The sequence below is a fragment of the Melanostigma gelatinosum genome (assembly GCF_949748355.1).
Source record: "Melanostigma gelatinosum genome assembly, chromosome: 5".
Lineage (NCBI taxonomy): Eukaryota > Metazoa > Chordata > Actinopteri > Perciformes > Zoarcidae > Melanostigma > Melanostigma gelatinosum.
The window spans coordinates 17,433,148-17,457,639 of NC_136638.1; the positions used below are offsets into that span (position 1 = coordinate 17,433,148).

The following is a 24,492-nucleotide window of genomic DNA, read 5'->3' on the forward strand; positions in this document are numbered from 1 at the left end:
CATCCCGACCCTTTTGTCACCACAGCGCTGTAGTGTTCTCGCTGGTTTTACATCAGGATTCATGCCACATCATTGGGAACTTCAGGTATGACTAGAGGTCCCATGTTAACCCTGTGTACAGAGTCTGTCTAGCAGGCAAAACAGTATCTGAAACCAGATCTAAGCATCTGTATTGTCACTTTTTGGAACCTGCAGTAAGCAGCAAAGACACCTGCCAATCAAGCAAACACACGAATAATAGACATGTTTTACTGCACAGTGTTTTCTTTTGAAGCCACAGTTGAAGGATAGTAGCACAAAGAAGGAATTACTTACAAAGAAGCTTTTGGTGCCAACTTGATTTGTGCAAGTGGGATGGTGTTTGCTACTTTCTTTTCAAAATATGCACATCAAGCATATGTTGAACATCAAAATTGGCAATAATTACTCAAACTAATGGGTTTAGGAGTTTCCAATCAGTTATTTTACGGGGGCCTAATCGTGCTGACATGATAGTAGATTACCTAATCTACATAAGTACGGTAGAGTATCATGGCAGGAAGAGACGAGGGAACAAAGCTCTGCGTACTTTCGTTCTACCAGTTGAAAGTCTGTGTATATGTGTGTGTTTGACAGTCACTCATCCTGCATGGGTTTAGCTGAGCTCGTCGGGGCACTCAAACACCCTGATGTAAGAGGTGTATTTGCACGGTTCTCGATTTTCAGATGCCACCTCGAACAAAAACCTATATTTGTGGCTTCACAGTTCACACACATCAGTTGTAGAACAAAGTTCACCTTCTTCCGGTTTGTTTGGCCTCACTTGCCATCACCTTGAGGGGCTTTCTAACAAAATCCAGCCATTTGTTTGCACATGCTGCTCAATAGTTGGTGACAGCACTGATTATGACCATAAATCATTTTCCAGCTCTTTGTTAGTTTCCTCACAACCTAATCGGCTCTAGAATCACGCTCATTCATTGCAGATAAGAACAAAAGCTGAAAAAACAAGTCAATTCAGGACAAGACGGAGAGACTGAAAAGGAGGAATAGAGGTTAACAATAGAGACATATATAGAGGCGGATCAAAAGAGGGCATATCATAAGATTTGGAAAGGCTTGTAAAGGGATAAAGGCGCTGATAGAAGGAGAGAGGTTCAGTCAAAATAGGGAAGAATGAAAACTGCAGAAGAATAGTGAAAGAGTGGGGTATTCCAAAGATTGGAGTGGATTTTACATGAGAAGGAAAGAGAATGTAAATAATTGGGATTGTCTTGAATACAATAGCAATCTTCAGCAGTCTTCTACTCTTCTTCCCATCTCTCACATTTTGACAGACCCGCAGAAATGTGTCAGAAATTTGATATTCCTCTTACCTTGCACACACGATGGAAATGTTTCTTTTTTGCTGATGCTAAGCACGATTATCCTTTATTTCTCTTCGTGGCTGCAGCTGTCCCTTCCTGACTCAGCAGAGACCGTTGTTGTCAATATCAGTTTTTCCAACCATTTCTCTGTCCTGATGTTCCTAATGTGGGACTCTCAATCCTTACAAAATAGTGGGTCTCATTCCAAGAACTCCCACAACATCATTTCTGTCCTTTATATTTGAATCGCTCTCAAACTTTACATCAGGGTCTGGAGCCTCTCCCGGTTTGGACTGACTGAAAGGCAGGGTGACGAATTCTTGGACACTTTGTTTCACCCCCACGCGGCACAAATGCATAAGGATGTGCAGACCAAATTTACGTTTCTATGAGTCCCACATTTTTCATTTCCTCTTGATTCTCTTTCACAAGAATCTGCGAGATTAGCGCTCACATCCAATATTGTTCTAATAAATCAAAATGAACTTGGTCTCAAAGGAGACCTTGTTAATGAGTGAATTGTATTAACATTTTGTGGGCTTCTGCGGAGCTGACATAAAATGTCCCCTTGGGTGTCGATGCCCTCGGGGTCCCTTATGTGCGCAGAAGCAGTCTGGCTCTGCTTATTAAATTGGAACATATTTTATGTGCAGACATCCTGGAGCTCAGGACTGACATTAGTGTGCTAAACCAGTGAGCCTCCACTGGAATCTAGCTCTAGTGTAGACCTATATTTATCTGCAACTGTAAAGAAGTTCCAGGTTTAAACAGAATGACTAGCAAAAAAAATGAAATAAAGCTGTGTAGCATTCACGTGTATTTAGAATGGAAAACACAACATTTGTATGAATCTTTTAAGCTTCCAGCTATTTGTTACAGCCCTAGAATTGTCTGCTATTGATAAGTTTCTACTGTTTACTGATTAGATGGGCAATCCGCTTCCTATTTGTCGCTGTCCATGTACAGGGTGCTGAATTAATGGTGCCGTCACATTTTGTGTAGGAAGGGAAGGGGCATCTATGGGATCCTCGGCCGTTGGACCCTCTGCCGCCGCCGTCTATTTAACTGAAGAGGAGCGCTGCTGTGTGTCCGTGTGTGTGTGTGTAAAACAAGCAGAGAGCATGCATGAGCCCGTCTCTGTAGGCGTATCTTACGATCTGAATAATGTGCTCTTTAAATAGAAGGATAATACTGAGCCTTTGACATTAAATCAGGTTTTTGTTGGTCAATGGCGCAATCACTTCCTGCTGCCTCAAGATAGCAATGCGCCAACAATGTGCCTGACCACAAACCATTTTAAGACCAACCAGTTGTATTTAAAGGGCACATCATTTTTTTTGTTTCTCGTGGAAACGGGAAAACAGCACGTTTTTACTTTTCGATGACGCCACCAGACTAGACATTAATTAACAATTTGACTCTGAGTTTGCTTCCCTGAGCTCAAAGCGGCCCAGGAGCGACTGATGGAGTATTCATTTTGCTTCAGTGGCTTATCATTAGCATGTCTGTGTTTAACACACACACACACAATTGATCAGGAAACACTTCTCTGTTGAACAAAACGCATCACTAAGATCTGTGACACTGTGCTGTGTAAGTGGCCTCAATCCATCTGAAACGAAACATACATTTGTTTAAAAGATAACATTCGGACAAATAAGGCTTTTAAGAGTCTTCTTGACAAAATGACTTTCTTTCATCCGCTCTGGGAAACACTTCTCTATCGAGGATGCTGAAGAGGGAGATAAATAAAGGGAGTGCTGAACAAATGGCAAATCTTGAAGCTCCCCTACTCCCCCCCCCCCCCCCCCCCCCCTCTCACTCCCTCCCTGATGATGCCTCTCGCTGGTTTTGGGAAGCGGCGTCGTCTTGCCAGCTTTTCATATGAGCTTCATTAGTGTGATGATTAAAAAAGAAGAAAAAAAACTAATAAATGTATCGCTTCATCCCTGGTGTACGCTGCACACGTTTGTTTTGTGGGTTTAGGTTGATTTATTGTATTTGATTATTTAATTACTTCTGAACACGGTTTTATGAAACAAACGGAGACGGAGCTTTTGATTCTTTTCCACTGACTTTATTAGTTTTGTTGAGTTTCTTTGGACCTCAGTTCACAATTCACAGTAATAAAACCCAGGAGAGACACCAGAAGGAGGTTGGCAGGGTAGCAGCGGTAGATGAGGCTGTAGTTAAATTTGAGTGCATGTGCAAATTACGTTGTGCACAGATGGACATATTTATGACTTTGTGGTACTGTGTATTGATTTCTTGAGATTGTGTTTTCGCAGAAGCCATCAGCCATTAGAGCACTTGCATGGGGTGTCCAAACAAACATGCTTACAGACAGAGACAAAAAACAAAACCAATACAGTGTGTCTGTATCTATGTCTGTGAGTGTGCATGTGTTTGAATGTGTCTGCAGGAAAGCCATGGATCCGTCAATCCAACTTCCACATCAGGTATCTGGAAGATGGATGCATCAATAGAGAGGATAGTACAGGCTGATGTATTAATCAGTATGTGTGGCAGGGTGGAGCGGCGAAAAGGATTCCGCTGTGCTGAGCAGCTTCTCGTAGCGTCTCTGACCTCAGGCTCAGTGCTGCTCTCCTCATAGTAACTCTCCTCATTACAGCCTTAATGAGCCAATCAACACGGTCCTCTTCACAGCTTTGCAGGGCTGTAGTGCTCGCTCCTCTATCTCTGTAATACTTTCTCCTTATTTCTCATCCACACCACACGTTTATCCCTTATATTCTGTCTTTGTTCTTTCTCTTGTTCTGTTTAGCTTGCTTCCATCATTTTTCAGTGCAGGAAATTACCACTGTGTTCATCGGTGTGACCATAAACGGATTATATTCAGACACTACTCTGAAAATATTTCTTCTGAATTGTCCTCCATGTGCTTGTTACGCAAATCCACTCTCTCATAGTTGGATATTTTGAACGGTGTTTGCTTTGACGCTGCAGCCCCCAATCATTAAAACAGATCAAAACATACATCACAACAAGGACAAAAAGTGATTTTGTAGCTGCAGTGTGAACACATGAGCTGATGAGTAGTGACGACTGATTATGAGACTACCGCAAATGACTTGTTAGTACGAAGGATTTTTGGAGAAGGATATTTTCACTTTGTTGCACTTTTGTCTTTTTTTTGTAAATTGCACGACAGTGAGATCACTGACTCCAAGCTCATTAACAGTGTGGTCTGATCGTGTTCGTGTATGTGCATGTAGGTGTTTGCATGTCTGTGTCTGTCTGTTATTTTGGGACAAATGGGCAGTGTGAAATGTGTGTGGAAGGTGAGGTATCAATAACGGTGACGACAGTCGGGCCAACAAACGCGTCATTGTAATCACCCTGGACCTCATCAACTCACAGCCCTGCCACTCTTGTGTGCGTTAAACAGTCTGTGGATGTACATGCCGACGTTGGCGCACGTTTAAATCGACAGTGTTCTTTATTCATCAAATCTCTCAGCTCAACAACAGACCTGCCTTACAGTGTTCATACCAAGATTACAGGAAGAACGGTAGGAATCGGGGACAGATTGCCGCAATCTGAATGAACTGATTAGGTAAAGTATGTGGCAGCGTGCCAAAAAAACTCTGCCAGGTAAATTATAATCTGGCTGCAGGCTGGTGCCAGCAAAGGAAGGGTAAAAGGTTAGGAAGGCCATTGAAGCTACTTTCTCGATTGGAAATCAGCCGCAGTACACAGGAATATGTTCCAACGTATAATTTGCAGGAAAGGGATAGCCCGCGCCAAAACACTGATAGCATTTTCTCAAAATCCTGCCCTGAGACATAATTAATCCAGCACAAGATTTACAGTTTAAATGCAAACAAGAAGAGTGCTCCCCCTGCGTCTGTAAATCAAGGAGTGAACTTCAGAAACTGTCGTCGATGGAGGAGTGCACCTTCAAATCTGAAATATGTAGCAACTGTTGGTGGTTATGTGTGACAAAATAATGTCAAAGAACCACTGACTACTTTTATCGGAGAAGGGACCTTCAAGTTGATTTCATTCTGTCACACAAACTTTCACCTAAGGTCAAGAATGAACTGCTCAAATGTTGGTGCTTAGTTTTGAACAACTTTTAATGCAGATGCTTTGTATTCAAAATGATCCTTCGACAAATCATGTTTTTTTGTTTCCTCCAGGATCCCAGCAGGGAGAATATCAGAGGAGGTTGTACAAGGAGCTGCTGACTAACTACAACCGACTGGAGAGACCTGTGGTCAATGACTCCGCCGCCATTCTAGTGGAGCTGGGGTTCACACTGCTGCAGATCATAGACGTGGTGAGGGAGACACATTCACTTTCTACTCTGTGTGGCATGGTGTTTCATTTGGGCAGTGTAGAATGTAGGAAGTGTGACAAGATATGACGTTTGTGTTTTGTTGGGTGTACAGTGTGTAGTTTCATGGAAAGCTGAAGTGGAAGTGTACCGCTATGTGGTGACTTGCATCATTTACACTTTGGGTAATTAGCTGAGCGTCACATTCTGAGAGACTTTACATCATTACAATCACCGCAGTGACGATTCCAAGGAAAAGTGAGAGAAAGTGTTTGAAAATAAATACAGCATTTGAATATTATCTTTGCAAAAAGAGAAGTAGCGTGTTTCACATTGCTATGTTAGTAGTGTGTTTCGGTCTGATGTGTGTATCAAGCTGCAGTATCCTTAGTGACCCATCCAGCATTGTGCTGATGGAACAGTGTTAAATGTTGGCAGAAGTAAATGCACTTCTGCTGTTTGACTTCTATTACATGAAGAGCCTCTGGACTGGGACACATATTAATTCAGACCACACACAAACTGAATACGTTTATTCAATGTTCCCGGGTGAACTCTCTACCAGAAAGTCTACCGGCTGCAACTTTACCATTTACTGACATATGGTTTGAACCGATTGGGGAAAAAAAAGATTGTATGTTGCACATCCGTTCTGACAGATTGTAATTCTCTTAATTCCTCTTATAACACAATCTTCCATTATTTTTAATCTTTATTCATCGAGGCAAAGCTGGCTGAGCGTAGTTGTTTTTTGCTGCTCCACTGAAGCAGTGTGTGGTTAGGGCGTCGTTCAGACCGCCAGTAACCCTGCATGGAATAACACATGGCTAGCAGCAGGGCCCGTCGATGCGGCCGGAGTGCCAACACATGGGACTCCTGCTCAACTTCTGCTGCAAGGCATCGTCATCCAGCAAGACACTGTGCCGGCCAATCAAACGCATGCAAGCACAGTTATTATCTGGTAGATCATTTGCCAATCCTAGCGATGAAAAGTAAACTAGTTGCCACTGTGACGCCTCTCTTGAGTCGTAAAAAGGTCTGTGTGTATGTATGCAGTGTGTTGGCGTCTAATAAGCCTTTAAAAGCATTAATGCGTTACTCAAACGGGACTTCCTGCTCCCTTAAACAACACTCCCCGGTGCTTTTTTCTGTCTGGATGCCCACTTTTCTGTCTGAAGTGTTTTGATCCTAAAGATTAGTTGCAGAGAGAGGCATTAACGCTGCTTATCTACTCTCCCCTCCATATCTCCTCATGTTGTCTAGGCTAGATAACAAGTGTCGAATTCTCCCTACGGGCTATTTTCCCGTGTGTGTTTTGTGTCTACCTGAGTTTGACACTCCGACACATTCCCAATTCATGAAAATTACCATTCCTTCCTCCCTTCAAACTGTGCCCTAGAAATCAATCCAGGTCGACTATCTTTAATGACTTCTCAAATCGTTAAACTTCTGCTCATAGTAGCAGGAGGCCTTCAGATGAATTCTCGACTCATTCACCACCAGAGAGGACCAAAAACTTGCAAGTCACTTTGCAGGCTGCATGTACATTTTTCATCTAGCCTTTCCACAGACAGGAGACACTTTGGGGAAGGGTTATCATGTTAAATGTCATTTGTGAGTGTAATTGTGTTTTAATCAGATTCTCTAGAGCAGCGGTTCCCAAACTTTTTAGGCCGCGCACCCCCTTCTACAGCCCGACCGGGTTCGCGCACCCCCCCCTTAATAAAAAAAAAAAAAAAAGAAGCAACAGAGCCTTTTAAGCCTTCATAGCCGCATAAGAATCGGACCAATGAGAGAACAGTTTGCTTGCGCGTGGCATTTGTTTACAAGATTTAGTCCGCTGTTAAATGTTGCAGTGTGAACACAAACCGAACAAAGGAGCAACTGCAACATTGTATCATATTAAAGCCTGAATCAGAACAAAGCAAACGAACTGAAGGTGTGAAAACGCCCTGAAACACTGCAACAAAGTTTCAATAACTTTCAGTTACACAAGGCGTCACTTTTAAAGAGCAACACGGATGCGAGGACACAGGCACAGGCTCAGAGGCAGATTATCACATTTAATTTACAATTCATGACAGACTAATGAAAGACTCTCTCTCTGTCCCTCTCCTCTTTTACGACTGATAGCTTCAGATGTCCCACCTGACAGTTTTAAAATTAAAATTACATTTTCTTTTTATATTTAATATTATTACCATCAGACCGCCATTACACTTTTCCTCTCGCGCACCCCCAGGGGTGCGCGCACCCCACTTTGGGAATCCCTGCTCTAGAGCGTCTAACGGAGACAAGTCAAGTGGACAAGTAACCTCATTTACAAACTGTAGTTACGTGGCCATTGTATTGTTAAGAGGGGGACGGGGCAGAAGCCATTGGCATGTCCTCGGAGTGGTGGGAAAAATATGGTATCGAGTAAAATAACAGAACTTTACTGTTTTCACTGACACTTTTAGCAAGGCACTTGTGCTTAGCCAGCAGCTTAGATACGTATACAGGCTAAACTAAATGTCTGGAACACAGCAATGATGCTCATTCAACCTTTCCAGAGGGACTGAGACATCTTTCTATTTCCACATAAAACACCTTTCAGACCATCTCTTAGCAAATAGCTTGTATTCTTCCCTGTAGCCTCCAGACAAGCTGCTAATTTGATAAATATTTGTGTCAGTCTGAGAATAGCTTGTCTCGGTAGGGGGGGTTGCTTCAATTATGTGGCACTAACCGATGTGCTGAGACCCAGAGGTGTGCTAGTGCACTTTAGCGTGTTCAGTTGTAATGGGAACACCGATGTTCATTCAACTCATTAATTCATCGGCTATAAAGTAAACTATGTTGACTGACCGGTCCGTGTGTTTCTAGGTCAGGTTCCAGGTGTTTCGACATACGTTTGCCCATACAGAGACTCGTATAACACATACATTCATGTTGAAGCACAAGATAAACGTCAAGAATGATGTATTGATGAAAAGACATCAGTAATAATGTGGAGAGGTTATAGAATCAAAAAATACCTTCACACGCATCTATAGATAACAAGTAAAACGAATATGCTCAATTACAAACACACACAAACCACTATGGAATTTGAAATCTCTGAAGAGACACATTTCTAATTATTACTTTCAGCTGTGATTTTTGCTCGATCATTTGAGTCATCTGCTTTCAGAAAAGACATTATAGAAGGGTTTGCCATATGTGCCCACACTGTCAACTCCAACCTTAGAAATAGGAAAAATAGAGGGAGAAATACAAGTGAATAAACACATGCATTGCGTTAAAAAATGGAAAATTGTCTGATCCCTTTCAGCATTCCTTTCTACCATGCAGGCATTCCTGTCCTGACTTTTCCTCTCTGTACATGAAGCTGAAATTCTAAGGCTTGCAGAAATGCTAATTTAACGTTGCAGCTAGAATATTAGCAACATAATTTACAGTACACAAAGTACACTTTGGAAACATTTCTGATGTTGTTGGATAAAGACAAAGGGTTCAACCTGCATTCTTTCCACCTTTATTTTTCAGCTTTATTATCTTTATTTTGGATTTAAGGATTTAAAAGCAGAAATTAACATGAATTACTTATTGTTATAATAACATTTGATAATACTTTATTTACATTTTTTAATTCCTGTTTTGTTTTTTTGCCATTGTTCCTCTTTATGGTTAATACCTTTTAATCATTGGTGTGTTTGCAATGGTGCTTTTAAGATACTTCATAACCAGACAATTCACCACATTAATAGAGCATTGTTAAGTGTTTCCACCTTAATTAAATAAACAAACGGACACAAATGAGCCAGGGTGTCGAGAAAAGAAAGACAGAGCATTTTTTGTGATGGGATTTTTTTCTGTGAACATGATTAGAGGTTTTTTTTTCTTTTGGAGGTAGCCTGGCATTTTACAGTCCATCCCCATTATTTGAATCCATTCAGACCTACTGCACTGCAGTTTTAAAAGGATTGAGTAATTTGTCAACTGTTCAACGGAACTAAACTTGCTTACATAACAGCTTTTATACAATTTTACATTTTACTGGTTTGTTCTTCTTTGGAGATGCAGAGCAACTGCCCCGTTCCACTCTATTAAACATGGATTGGCCTGCTTTTCTTTTCTTTTTTTACAAAAGAAAAATAAATATATTCTCCTTTTTTCTGTTTCTGTTCTCAGGATGAAAAGAACCAAGTGCTGATGACCAACGCCTGGCTGCAGCTGGTGAGTCAAAGTTTAAGAAGGGCACATCACCATCAATTTAATGTGCTTTAATTAGATTTCTAATTGTATTACGCGATTGCTGTGTTTTTCAGATTACCAGTGCCACTACATTAAGTGCTTGCTGATAATATAAAATGTTAACCATTCATGTCCAGAGATACAATTCATTTCCTGGATTGAGTCTTTGAACTTGCCCACAGTCTAAAAGCATGATTTATAATCTAATATTCACTTTTTACCCAGTATTAGTAGGCAGTAGCTTATCCAGCCAAGTATGTTTTAGTTATCTGCAATTATATTCAGCACTCACATTTTCACTCATCGACTCATCCTCAACACTGGAACTCAGCCGTGTGCGTGCGTGCGTGCGTGCGTGCGTGCGTGCGTGCGTGCGTGCGTGCGTGCGTGCGTGCGTGCGTGCGTGCGTGCGTGCGTGCGTGCGTGCGTGCGTGCGTGCGTGCGTGCGTGCGTGCGTGCGTGCGTGTTCAATGCTGGCACCAGCATACTCAAGAAAACGTCAGATTGTCAAGCACAAAATGAGAGAGGAAGAGCGCAGCATATTTAAGTGGCAGTCAACTTGATGGTTAATGGACTTAATGCCAACAGGCTAAACAGTCCACTGACAGTTTCACAGCCTCAAGCCAAATTAGTCTGTGTAACAGTTTCAAGTAGGACACAGTTTGCCTGGTTCCCACTGTTAAGTGCAGCAGAAATCTCGACTTGATGTTTGGGGAGATGGGGTGGCCCGAAATAAATAACAAGATTTCAAAAAGCAGAGCGCAGAACCATCCCTACTTTGTTATCCAACAGTGTTGCATTTTTCATCGCATTTTGTAGACTAATAATGTAGCTCATTGGCTGTGAATGGTAATAGACTGTTACATTATTTAAGCCTTTAGGTATGCCTGCAGGAATAACCTGTTTCTTTCCATTCCTTGATAACTTCAGCGTGGCTGTTTTTAATTGGAAAACTAAGACTGCAAGAATCATTCTACCCCTTGAGTTTCATTTCGCTTCTTGGCAAGATACAGCTCTTATTTCTATTGAATGTACAACTTTCTTGTAAAAGGTAAACTAACCATTGGACATAATGTTGTTGTTTTTTGCAGTATGAGAGTTATTGCACCCATTTCAAAAAAATGTAAGGTCTAGTGAAAATGTCTCTGTCTCTCTCTGTCTCAGTACTGGACTGACATCTACCTGAGCTGGAATCAAGAAAACTACCCCGGTGTCCAGAACCTGCGATTCCCTTCAGACCAGATATGGACCCCTGACATCCTCCTTTACAACAGGTCAGAGCTGCTTTCTCCTGCTCATCACCACCTTCCTAAAAGCAGCAATATATTTATAATACCAATAAATCAAATGACAATGTTACAATGAAAGGGGTAGCTTTAAATGATGGACCTACAGAAAACTATCACCTGAATCTGCAGCTTAATTAATTATTAATTGCCCACTTTTCCCGTTTTTATGTGTATTGAATGTTTTATTGTAGTATAGTATATGTTTTAACTAGGATATCTGTCTTCACTTAGCCTAGGAAGTGTTTTATGTTTTATGTGTTGTGCTGCACTTTATGTTCCACCGTGGGAGAGTGGGAAACGTTATTTCGATTCCTTATATGTCCTGACATGCAAGAATTGACAATAAAAGCTACTTTGAACTTTGAACTTTGAGCTTCAATCGGCTTTATGGAGCTTTATTGTGAGTTTCACCTGTCTGGCAGCAGCTTTACTGTTTTCCTTACTTCACACCACTCTCATAGTGTTTTCAGCTTCACAAGGCAGCTGTTTTTAATTTAAAAAACTCTGTATACTGCCTGCTAAACAACAAACAGCAGTCAAACACAGTTATTGACTAGCTGGTAAACCTAGTAGAGCATTTAGCAGCTAAGTATGTCCCGCAGGAGTTGGTAGAGACCAACAACAGAGCTAAAAGAGAGTGTTACATTCACCAGGGGAATAAAACATGACTCCAAATTTATGTTACGGTCTGCAACTGTTTGTCAACAAGTTCATCATATGAACTTAAAAGGGGAGAAAATGTTTCCATGAAGAATATTTAATTTCCACTGCCCCCAGGTGGCCAAAAGGAATCTGTTGTTGCTGGTTGTTATGACAAGTTGAAAAGGTTTTCTCGTTGTCAAACTTAAAATAGGTGTTGTAATCCACCAGTCAGTGCTGCAGATAAACCCGCCTGTCAGAGTTGACATGTTTTCTCTCTATTTTTATTCATGGCTAAGTGTGTTGGAGTGATTGAAATATTAATTTAATCCTGAGCGCTGCAATTTTATTGAAATCTGTCTTTAATCTCCACAAACTAAAGCCGTATCAGGGTTACTTTAAGCCAATGTGATGAACAATGAAACACAACACTCAACAGAAAAAAACGATAAATCAAAAATCTACTTAGTTCTTATTACTATGAGGAAAACGTTCTCCAACACTGCAAAAATGCAAAATCCTACCAAGTATTTATTTTTATCTTGAAAGGCCTAAATATTAAACTGCAAATGTCCCTGCTGTGGGACTAATAAAGGATTATTTAGTTGTATCTTACATCTTATTTCAAGAAGTCTTATATGTTTTCACTTGCTCCATTGTATTTGTTTTTGTTTAACTTATTTTAGATTTTTCCCAATGAATAGCTTTTCTTTAACAAAGAAAGAAGGAGTCTTAAAAATCAACCAGTTTGGCAATTTATTTGCTTTCTTGAAATAGAACTTTTTGGAAGTGATGTTTCACTCCTTCCATCATCTCCCATTGACAGAACACCTGTCTATGTCTGCCTACGATACGATGCAGTGTAGTGGCTGACAAACTGTCGATCTCATTCACGATTTGATTTGGACTTCCTTGTTCACAATTATGACACGAATGTGATGAAGTGAACGCTGGTAAAGAGCTATTGCTGTCAAAATGCTGCTTTACATTGAGACATACTGAATATTGTTTTGTTTTTTAGATTTAAGGCAACATACAGGCTTAGGGCAAAGACCACATATCAATAAATTAAGTTGAGCGAGCTCATTGCATTTTTGGATTCAGTTCAAGCCGTATCCACTGCTCTCCACGCTTCTTTGTGATGCTCCCCAAGTCAATTAGAAATGTAGGCCAGTTGTTTTTCTCCAAAACAACTAATTGCATTGCCTTTGCATGCTTGAGTGAGAGACGGATGATCGAGTCTGAGAGTCGGGGGGGGGGGGGGGGGGGAAGTGATGCTGGGGTTCAATCGCACAGAAGGATTTAATTACACAGATAAAATGTGTGGAGAAGCTTGTGAAACAGAAAACTTGACAGATTTGAACACATGCAGTGAGGTTGAGTGCTTTGCAGTCGCTCTTCATTGATGTTACTTAGTGGATGGAGAGAAGAGCCTCAGATGTTTTTCCTCATTGCCATATCTCCCCCAGTACACACACTCAAACACACACACACATGCACATGACAGGGAATACAAGGACAAAACAAAGGTTCGGGGGCATTAACCCAAATTTTAAAAGCTCAGCTTTCAGACCTGCCAGGATTACCCATCCTAATCTCTCTGCCTCCATCATGCATCCCGTCTTACCATCTCTCTTCTCATCTCATTTTTTGAGTCTCCCTCCGTCTCTCTTTCATAACTCACTGTCTCACTATAATTCACTCTGTTCAATCAACTCTTTCTCTCCGACTCCCCTTTAGAAATCACCCCAGCTACCTGTCTCTGTGTCCCACATGTTGTTGGGTTTGGGCTTTGAAAGCATTTGGTTAAGACAGGAAAAGTTGATTATTTTAGTTAAACACTAAACAGAACTACCGTGCTAGCGGCTCTGTGGGGCTGTGCTTCCCATATTGAATGTCAGCATGCTAAAACTCTGACAATGAAGATGCTAACATGCCTTTATTTAATCTAAAATATTTGCTATTTGGCACTTAACACAATGTACAGATGAAGCTGGTGTAAATGTAATTCTACAGTAAATCTTTGATCAAAGGATGTGTCCAGCTGAGTAAGGGGGTCAACAGAGTTACAGATCATCCTCAGGGGAAACGTGAACGTCTGTACATCATGTGGCAATCCATTGAGCCGATTTTGAGATATTTCCCTGGATAAACGAACTCTTTGATCTGCTTCTGGTGCAAGAGGAAAAGTCGGGGGAAAGTCATCTGGATTTGTCCTCTGAAAATAATAAATATCTGAACTAAATTACATGGCAATCCCTAGAAACTCAGCATATTACAGCAAACAGATTATGTCCACCTTTCCTCAGTGTATATAATGTGATCAGCATTCTGTTTCCTATTTGTTAATGCAAATTAGTTGTGTATATAAATGCCATTTTTAGAAGACAGGATTGAAAACAGAAATGTATTCATTGTAGCTTGTTGACAACAGCCATACATGTCTCAGTTTGGGCAATTGAGAAAAAAAGGTTTTTCAGTAAAAGACTATTGCCTACCTCTTCGATGTTAGAAATGATAAACATTGAAGTGAAGCTGAAGGAGAAGATTGAGTTTATTCAGTTTACAGCCAAGCTTATAAGCTGTGTGTGCCCCCTTAGGAGAGATGGAAAGTTACAGTTTTCAGCAATAATATGGATCACTGCTGAGAACACACACAAACACACACCTAACTAATTACACCACACACATCTAAGCTCTCATGTCACAAATATCACATTCAATACACAAGTTCCAAACAGACGCACATCCACATACATACACGCTGTCACACAATTACAGACCGCAGTGGCACAACATGCATCATTACACCGCGGGCCGTCAGTGCGCAGCCAATAACACGCTCGTCTTACTGTGTTGAAGAGCAGATGCCTTTCGGTTTATTAGCATGCAGCACAGACGCGACCCGGTCATGAATCCCTCCATTAATTTATATTGTTTGAATACGAAGTTAATGATGTTCAAGAGTGCTGAGGTCAGATGTCATCATGCGTTCAGAGAAAAGAGGAGTGGGATGAAAATGTGATGTTGACTTTGATGAGTCATTCGGCTCATATTATCCAAGTGTGAAATCTCTCATATTGTGCTCGCACTCACTCGTGTTGTCTCACAGTGAGGTTTCACACATGGGTAATCTACACTGTGAGTCATGGATTTGCCATTCCCACCATATCCATGCATAGTGCCTGTGGAAATTATTTTCTTACTCACCATATTTGGTGAAAGATAAAGGTTTCTGTGATTGACAGATGGAATCTTCCGATTCAGATCAAAGAGTTTAAAACACTGCACGTCCAATGGATTTCGACGTGGCTCACACTAAGTAACATAAACACTAAACCTTCTAAAAATCAATGTAAGATTTTGGCATATTTATAGAGGTATTGAATATTATAATATTCACAAGAAGGTTATGACAAAGGACAAATGAATGTGGCCTCTACTGAGACAGAGGTGCATGTTTGCTATGAAGCTCATCCACTTCACTGATGAGAACCTCCGGCTGACTCCAGCTCGTCTGCCGTGTGTGTCAGGCGAGCAAGAATTGCTGTGTGTGTGTGTGTGTGTGTGTGTGTGTGTGTGTGTGTGTGTGTGTGTGTGTGTGTGTGTGTGTGTGTGTGTGTGTGTGTGTGTGTGTGTGTGTGTGTGTGTGTGTGTGTGTGTGTGTGTGTGTGTGTGTGTGTGTGTGCGCGCGATTGTGTTTGTATAAGAATGTCCAGATCTAAAACAGCTATGTCAGCCGTTGACCTCCTCTCTCATTAGAGGGGAAAGTCAATGGTCTCACTTGACTGGGGATCGATGAGACGCATGAAGGACGTCCAGCTCAGGTAAACCACGGACAGAATCATGATTTTGCAGGAAGGGACAGTAGCTGTACAACAGAGACGACGCATTGTGACAGGCCGTAATGATGAAAGCGGAATTAATTGAATAAATGAGTAGTCGGAGGGATTTTTTGGTTGGATGGATGGACAGACGGACTGATTTTATGACTCTTCTGTGATCCTTTAAATGAATAAATACTCAGCAAATAAAATACAATATACACATGCATGTTTTCAAAGTGCATTTTGTGCACCATGTGTGCAAGGTGAGCATCCAGAAGCCTCAGAGAGCTAGTTAACCACAGAGCCTTACGGCTGTCAAACTGACTGCCTGTGTCAGGACCCCCTGAGGCTGTTAGTTGAATGCTATGTTCCTGGGATATAACACAATGTACATGGATGGATAGGTCTCTGCTGGCCTGAGTTGGTGCTGATCGTGGCTCTCAACTGTGCTAAAATCTTCAGGGAAGGTGTTTGCTTTCTCTTATGGAGCAATACACAGTCCTTAGCTCTTTATTCCTTATCTTTCTGATTTGAAAAGTTTAGGAAAGAAATGTTTGCAAAGGAAAATGGCAATAGTGTTATTAATAGTGTTCTGTAGTACTCCCTGTTGCGCTTTCGTCCCCTGCAATCAACAAATGAATGAACATATTAATATTAATTAATTCTGCACTCAGAAGCACTCTTGACTTTGTGGCTTCCGTGTGTGTGTGTGTGTGTGTGTGTGTGTGTGTGTGTGTGTGTGTGTGTGTGTGTGTGTGTGTGTGCGCGCGCGCGCGCACCCCTGTGTGAGGACAGCAGCAGGTGTTTAGAGAGTGAGAAGAAAGCTTTGGTGACTCATGTCCCATGATGAAGGAACCTGTCACTGCCACTATTGTCAATGTCGGGTCTGTTTCCACCTCGCCCCACTCTCACATGTCCACGGTACTCTTTCTCTTGTGTGTGTGTTGTACACGACCACTTCCCGTTCTCCCAGGTCTATCACTTGCCCAGCAGTATGCATATTTAACGGCTAAAATGTGAACATTGTAAAAATAATTTTTTTTTTAAATGTTTGTTTTACATCAATTAATATTTTTGTCTTAAAAGAATGTTTCTAATTGGATGAGAATTTTAGTTTTCAGTATGTTTCCATCTTGAAGCAAGCTACAGTAAAGTGGAATTAATGTAAATCTAATGTAAAATCTAATTCATACCATAAATATCTTGTGTTGTTCTGTACAGCTTGTACAATATCTGTCCTCCAACACACACACAGTCCAGGACATGCGAAATGTATGTAAGCACTGGAGGAAAAGCGCACACCTTCAGATGAACTAAGGCCAAAGCTTGAATAATTCATCGCATAGCTCCGCCTTGGCCAACCCACACATCCCCCCCCCCCCCCTCAGCACCAAGAGCCACAGCTGATAGCAACACATACAGAAGAGAAATAAATTACCACACTTAAGCCCCCGCAAAACGGTAAATCACTCAATCTTTAGCAAAGGCATTGTCAAGTAAAATGTGTCCATCTACAAATTCTGTTGAGATGCACACCACGTTCTTTTGTCAGGGCTGAAAGAGTTTCCAGGATGTTTCAGACACATTGGCGTTATCTCTCTCGCTGGGGATTGCATTGTGGGTGTGTTGATTTGTGTGTGTGTGTGTGTGTGTGTGTGTTCATGTATAGGTGTATCGTGCGTGTCCTCATGTTGTATATCTTTGAGTTGAGTTCTGAATTGTTGTGGATTGTAAAGTGAGAAGGATTTCAATAGGCTTTTATGTGGCCTACGATGACAAACGCAGGACTTACTGTGCACGTTAGGAGCATTTTATGTGATGAATACAAACTCTGCACTGCTTTACAGTAACATTTGCTATTCTTTCTGACTGCTGAAAATATATGTATTATAACAAAAAAGTAGCAATGAAGAGGAAGGGAGATACTTCCTTCCGGCTAGTTGCTACAGTGGAGAATCAATTTGTATGAAAAGGATTTTGGGAAACAAAACTGAAGACGCTGCCCAATTTCAGACTTTGCCTCTGGCACTTTATTCAAGAGAGTTCAAACTCTCACCGACACCAGAGGAGCTACTTTTTAATTGTTAATTAGAGTTGAACTGGAGTGCCAGAGCTGAAGTGGGTCTAAGTGTAGGTGTTCAGGTATTCTCTTTGCTGTAAGTATCTGTTCCCAAAGGTTTCGTTTGCTACTCCTGAGACTTTCAGAGAATACAGATCTACCTTATTCCAATGGCTTCATTGATTTTTGGTGGTGTTTGAAAGTGAGTGAAGCCAAGTCCATCTCAAAATTTTAATATTGTAAACTTTACTGATACACAACCTGCTATTATATCATCTAAGCAGGTTGTGAGCTGCAGAGCGTTGAAGGAGGCATCTGTGGTGTTTTCCACATGCTTCTGATTTAGTTTCTGTTTCCGCATATTTGGCTTAGTAGAAGTGCATATTTAATTTCACTGCACTCTGGATATTACCTGGGTTTTAATGGTGTGTATGTGCGGTGAAGGACTGCAGCAGCAGCAGGTTGGTTGTTTCACAGATGGCTGGTAGATGTATCACTGCTCCCTGCTGCGGCAGGTTAGGCTGAAGCAGCAAAGAGAGTGACACACTTAAACAGGCGCACAAAAACATACAAACACAAATGGCCATGAAGTGGCAAAACAGACAAATAGTTCCCTCAGGACTCAGTTACTGTTTTTAAATGAATGCTGTATCCCTCACAATGCTTTTCTTATTCCGTAATTTGTCTTAACCAAATGTGCACGCTCTCTTATTTTATTATGAGTCTTCATCTCTCTATGATAGTACACATTGATGAAACCTATTTCAAAGTAATTGCCAGCTTGATGTCAAAAACAATTAAAAAGGCAATAAAGCGATTTCAGAAAGATAGATCTTTAGCTCACAGCAAGGCGATGAAACATGTCGAAGGTGCGCACACACATTACTCTCTCTTATTCTCTCCCCAGTGCGGACGAGCGGTTTGACGCCACCTTCCACACCAACGTCCTAGTGAATGCATCAGGTTACTGCCAGTACATCCCCCCTGGCATCTTGAAGAGCACCTGCTACATTGACGTGCGTTGGTTCCCCTTCGACGTGCAAAAGTGTGACTTGAAGTTTGGCTCCTGGACGCACAACGGCTGGCTGCTGGACCTCCAGATGCTGGATGTGGACACGTCCACCTACATACCCAACGGGGAGTGGGACCTTGTGGGTAAGAGAGATGCACTGTTTTTGCTGCAAGTACAGCTATCTATCCTGATGGCTGTACTTGATGTGTAATATGAGTTATATTTATATTGTATATATATATCAACTGAAAGTAGCAAGTAGCAGCACATGCCCCGGGGCGGTTGGTTAGCTGAAAATGGGTGTCAGACAGCACCAGATGGCATGCAACAGGAATGTTTGACATGTTGGCAGGTGTGTAGCCAGGCCATATGTGAGAGCAGCACACCACATCCCCAGAGTTAGAGTCCAAGGTGAGATAGATCATCTGACTTCTGGTCTTCTTTTTTTCTTAGCTTGCTTAAAATTCCAGCCAACAATACAAAGAGCAGATAAAGGCACAGCAAAGTTCCAAGCCTGGTCCGAGTGGTGCATCCCATAAAATATTTACTCGCACTGGTTTTCTGGTCTACACACATTATAGAAGCTATTAAGTCTTGAATTACTTTATTAGTCCACATAATCTACCTGTCCTGTGTGTGTTGTGCTTCTCTCTTAGGTGTGCCAGCGAAGCGCAATGAGCTGTACTATGACTGCTGCAAGGAGCCCTACCCTGATGTGACATTCACGGTCACCATGCGCCGCAGGACGCTATATTATGGCCTGAATTTGCTCATCCCATGTGTGCTGATCTCTGGTTTGGCCCTGCTGGTCTTCCTGCTTCCGGCAGACTCTGGAGAAAAGATTTCTCTGGGTGAGGGAGGCTTAAACACACACAAACACACATGTTATTAATAAAGGATTTTGCATTTGAAAACTATAATGTTAATCCTTGGAAGAAATGTAGAAGGAAGGTGAAGATGTTCGTAAAGTTTTTAAGTACCAGGCATTTGGCTAGTAAAAGAAACTTGGAGTAATGTCGTTTTCAAACGCCAACAGCAACATACTACATTTAAATTTACTTTACTCAATATTATAGAAACATTAACATAAACATATTAAAGCACACTCTCAAACTTGTGCATGCATATTTGTCTTCATGCATCGTATAGCGAGCCGTGAACCCATGCATGTCAAATCACCTTGGAATAATTGAATTTCAAAATACGAGGCTTGCCACTAAATCTATTTTGCAAGTCTAAGGGTGCCAGTGAGATGATGAATAGCCGTCTCAATGAGCAGTCACCAGGTACGAAGTGTTTGAGGGATTTCTGGGGCTGTAACCTACTTTGGACAGAGATTCCAGCAGCTGATCAATGGTTGTGGTCATGAGAACGGAACTGATTCCATACATAAGTAATGACAGGAATGATTTTATACACCAGTGACCCTGATCACATCCTTATGTATATGCTCATGTTCTCTGTCTCTCTCTCTCTCTCTCAATATCTCAAGGCATCACTGTGCTCCTTTCACTAACTGTCTTCATGCTTCTGGTAGCAGAGATCATGCCTGCCACGTCCGACTCTGTTCCTCTCATCGGTGGGTTATATTAATGTGTGTTTGTGTCTTCCAGTAACATGCTTAAGCTTGCATGAATTTAGAATCACCTCCTGGTGATTCCTTCCTGGGGGAAGTGACACCGGCACGCCTAAGAAGTTATCGTTGCAGATAAGACATTTTTCCAGACAGACATATTTTGTGTGTGTGTGTGTGTGTGTGTGTGTGTGTGTGTGTGTGTGTGTGTGTGTGTGTGTGTGTTTACCTCTTGTGAAAAGCTTCTCTAAACGGAAGGGAAAGTTTTGTTTTCAACTAGTATTTATTGCACTTCCAGTAAACACCAATTTTGCAAAACATGCATTTGTTATTATCACTTTTAACCTCTATATAATATAAATGGTCTCCTGAAAATATGATATATGAAAACCCATCTTTGTGTCTCACTGAGCTTTGGTTTGAGGAGCCTGAGGGCATCTACACATCATTCAGAGCGCCCCTGGATGGTGTTGAGTAAATTGGGTGGCCAGAACTAAAGCTGTCAGGACCATTAATGGGTTTAATATGTTTGATTCTCCACTGAGGAAGCATGAAGGAAAGGACAGGAGAAGAAATAATGTATGGAGAGAGGGGAGAGCATTTGGGGCCAAAGATTTCAGAAAGAAGGCCTCAAAGACTTTGTGAGGCAAGTGAAGAGGCAGCATGTTAGTTTGGTTAACGCTCCTAATTCAGCTGAGCAATCATCAGGCCAAAAAGAAAATCGTTTTTTCTCTTGTGTGCGAGACAGTTTTAACATGCTTTGAGTTCCAACTGCAGTCCTGTATGTAATGTTTCATATCAGTTTCACTTGGTCAAAGGGAAATATATTGTACGCGTACATTATGTGAGTGTATTGATGCGAGTGTGGTTTGGTCATGCTGCACATGGTCACCACTACATCTATGCAATGATAACTGGCCTCACTGAGAAAAAGCTTGACAAAAGCGTCATCAACAGAGTGATTCATCTGTGTTTTTTGTTTCCCTTGACCTCAACACAAGGCCACCTGGGACACTTTTAGCAGCCGTGTTAAAATGACTAATGTCTCTTTACAGCACAGTGGCTGAATGTGGATGTGAGTTATTGCAGCTGCTTGAGCTTGACCGTAAATATATAAAAAGCAAGGGTTCAACAATGCTGCCAGAATCAGGCCATATGTCTTTTATCATCAGCTCTTAATCACCAGATAAGCAGAGTGTGTCCATTTCATTGTAGTTAATTTAGTTTGACCTGTTGTATCTGTTTCAAGACCATTTAGCTCAGTTTATTTTGGTTTTGTTCAGTATTAATTCAATTCAAATTTAGTTATAATGTGGTTTTTGACCCACGGCCTCATAATTATGTTTTAAATTATTGTACATCCTATCTGCAGGCAGTCTTCCTCTGACTCTTTTTCCATAAAGTAAACCCAAAGTGATTGGTGATTGACCATGGAGCAGTCAGGACGCAGCAAATTCCTTCCACCTTACTTTTCATGATCCAAATAAATATGGTTGGAGCGCCTTGGTAGCCGAATGGTTACAGCGCATGCTTATGCTGTCATCTGCCCAATAAAGGCAAAATGAAAAAACAAACAAACAACCAATTTAGGTCGTATCCCCAGACCTCATGAGGTCACATGAAGTTTGACTTGTCACTGTATTTAGCTGTTGGCTCTTCTTTGTTCACAGTTACGAACAAACAAGACATATGAGGGTATAGGAGGGTGTGTGTGTGTGTGTGTACGTGTGTGTGTGTACATGTTAGGAAAGAGCACGGTGTTCAGTTAATGCTCCCCTCCTGTCTTACTGCTCCCTGCTGTGGGTGAAGACATCCCTCCAGAACCAGAACCTCTCTCGCTCTCCACTTTGTTTACCCCTATTCTCTGTTTTGTCACAATTTCTGCATGTTTCAGTGCAAGTGTGCATCTTCCCCCATGGCAATGTAACTTCTTGCCTAAATTGATCAGACTTGCTTTCCTTTCATGTTACAGTGTGAAATCAACCTATTTTCGGAATTAATTCAAGCTTAATGTTTTACCTGTTTGTACATGTTCATTAACTGTGACCATGGCTGAGTTAAAGGGAGGGGACACGACCTTATTTCTATCTCTGAGCAAAACGAAAAGCATTTTTCTTTTGTCTTCGGCAGCTCAGTACTTTGCCAGCACCATGATGATAGTAGGGTTGTCTGTGGTGGTGACAGTTATAGTCCTGCAGTTTCACCATCATGACCCTCACGGAGGCAAGATGCCCAAGTGGGTGAGTGACTGAAACAGATGGAATCAGATAATCATCCCTATCGTCATTGATAACATTGAGCACAAATACCTATGTTTATATGAGAGTGATTTTGTGTGTGTATGTGTGCGCGCGACTGATGCTCCATCTCTCCTTTGAGGTTCGGGTGTTCCTGCTGAACTGGTGTGCCTGGTTTCTCCGTATGAAACAACCTGCCCATGAGCGCAAGCGGTCTGGTTACAAGTACAGTCAAAACTCCCAGCACCACACCAGCACCGGCTCCATAGAGATGGCCACTGTTCCAAGCCTCAGTATGCCCCTCTCACAGACATCCTGCCCACCTTGCCCCTCAGGCAGCTCCAACGGCTCCATGAGCCTCTACTTTGGCAATTACCACCCCATGGAAGGCCCACACTGCCCGCCTTCTAGCGACTCCGGGGTAGCGCTAGGCGGGCGTGCCCATGGTTCCCCAAGTGATGAGGCTGAGCCATCTGGAGGAGTTGGCAGTGGTGTCGGAGGCCTGGTGATGGGAGTTGGACCTGGGTTGGGAGTCGGCATCCCCCCACCAGAGATCCAGCGCATCTTGGAGGAGGTGTCGTACATAGCCCAGCGGTTCCGGGACCAGGACAGGGTTGAGATCATCTGCAGCGAGTGGAAGTTTGCAGCGGCGGTGGTGGACCGGCTGTGCCTGGTGGCATTCTCCCTCTTCTCCATAATTTGCACCTTCACCATTCTCATGGCAGCACCCAACTTCATAGAGGCTGTTTCCAAGGACTTCACATAGCTGGTTGCAGCAGCAGGATAGAGGGGAGGAAGACGGGAAGAAGAGATTGAGAGAGAGAGAGAACGTGCACAGGGGGAAGGAAACAATGAAGGGTGTATAGTACGTGGTACTCTGCCTACAGTCCGGGTACGCAAGCTGGGCCACGCAGTGTTTTCTAGAAACTCAAGAAAGTGTGGCGCCTTGCAACTCTGCCAAGCTGCTGAATCAAGTAGTCAATTGAACCATTATGTTACATTAGAACATTCTAAATTAGGAATAGAAACAGACATTCATTGTTCCTCTCTTTCTTGATTTTGGAGACAAATTGTTGATATCTAGAAGAGGAAAATAGGTTGGATATGCAGACTAAACAGCAACCCTGTGGAGACTGTAGGTAAAAGGTTGGGAATCACTGGGGCATTAGAGAGGGCGATGCATAGATTTTCTTTTTTTACATTGAGTAAGATATCAATAAGGGAAAGAAAATGTGGCAGCTAATTGTCTTTTCCCTGACATCAGTGTTAATCTCATTGTTTTATCTGCACTATTAATTAAACAAACTGCTTAATTTACTGAACGACTCATACAGCACCACAGTCCACCTCATTGCCTCTTTTTGAGTTTATTTTAATCACCTCAACTATCTACCTGTGTACAAATCCACTCTCACACACACGTAAACAATATCCCCTCAGTCTGAGTTCATAATGATGTTAAGGTTAGTCATTAAAATGAAATGTTTCACTGTGAATGTTAGTGTTTTTGCATTCAATTTGATCAACAGAGCATTGGATACACTCAAGAGGCATTTTCTTTCTTTAGGAATGCTTATTTAGGACCACTTATCACTTTGTCTTGCCTGTTTTATTTTAGCCAATAGAATCTTTTACATAATGAGTTTGTGACAGTGTAATAATGACATGTCCAATATGTTGTATCAAAAAAGCTGGTAAAGACTGGTATGTACTGGTGTTGACTAACAAAATACACAGGTTTCTTTCTAAATTATAATCAAATACTGTATGTATGATACGTGGTACATCTTTTAATCATGTGGTCTGACACTACATGTACAAGTCATTGATCTAACTGTAGGAAACGGATCACGTAAAAGTTGTATAACTGCTTTAAATCCATATCCATGTACCTTGGTGGACTTCACTGTACATGTGTGATCACGGAAGATGAAGAGTGATGTGACTTTTGAATCTCTGACACCAGAGACACCA

General features: G+C 41.7%; 1 protein-coding gene across 1 annotated transcript in view; it reads left to right on the forward strand.

Annotated features, from left to right (window-relative positions):
* The window catches only part of chrna8 (cholinergic receptor, nicotinic, alpha 8), a gene marked incomplete at both ends in the record, with an annotated part of 28,479 nt that extends 5,195 nt beyond the window's left edge, over positions 1-23,284 (forward strand). The window contains 8 exons of the mRNA XM_079268082.1: positions 5,510-5,649; positions 9,820-9,864; positions 11,047-11,156; positions 18,604-18,851; positions 19,365-19,559; positions 20,201-20,287; positions 22,412-22,521; positions 22,661-23,284. Coding sequence (XP_079124208.1) covers positions 5,510-5,649; positions 9,820-9,864; positions 11,047-11,156; positions 18,604-18,851; positions 19,365-19,559; positions 20,201-20,287; positions 22,412-22,521; positions 22,661-23,284 — 1,559 coding nt within the window. The remainder of the gene's footprint in view (positions 1-5,509; positions 5,650-9,819; positions 9,865-11,046; positions 11,157-18,603; positions 18,852-19,364; positions 19,560-20,200; positions 20,288-22,411; positions 22,522-22,660) is intronic.
* Positions 23,285-24,492: the final 1,208 nt, after the last annotated feature.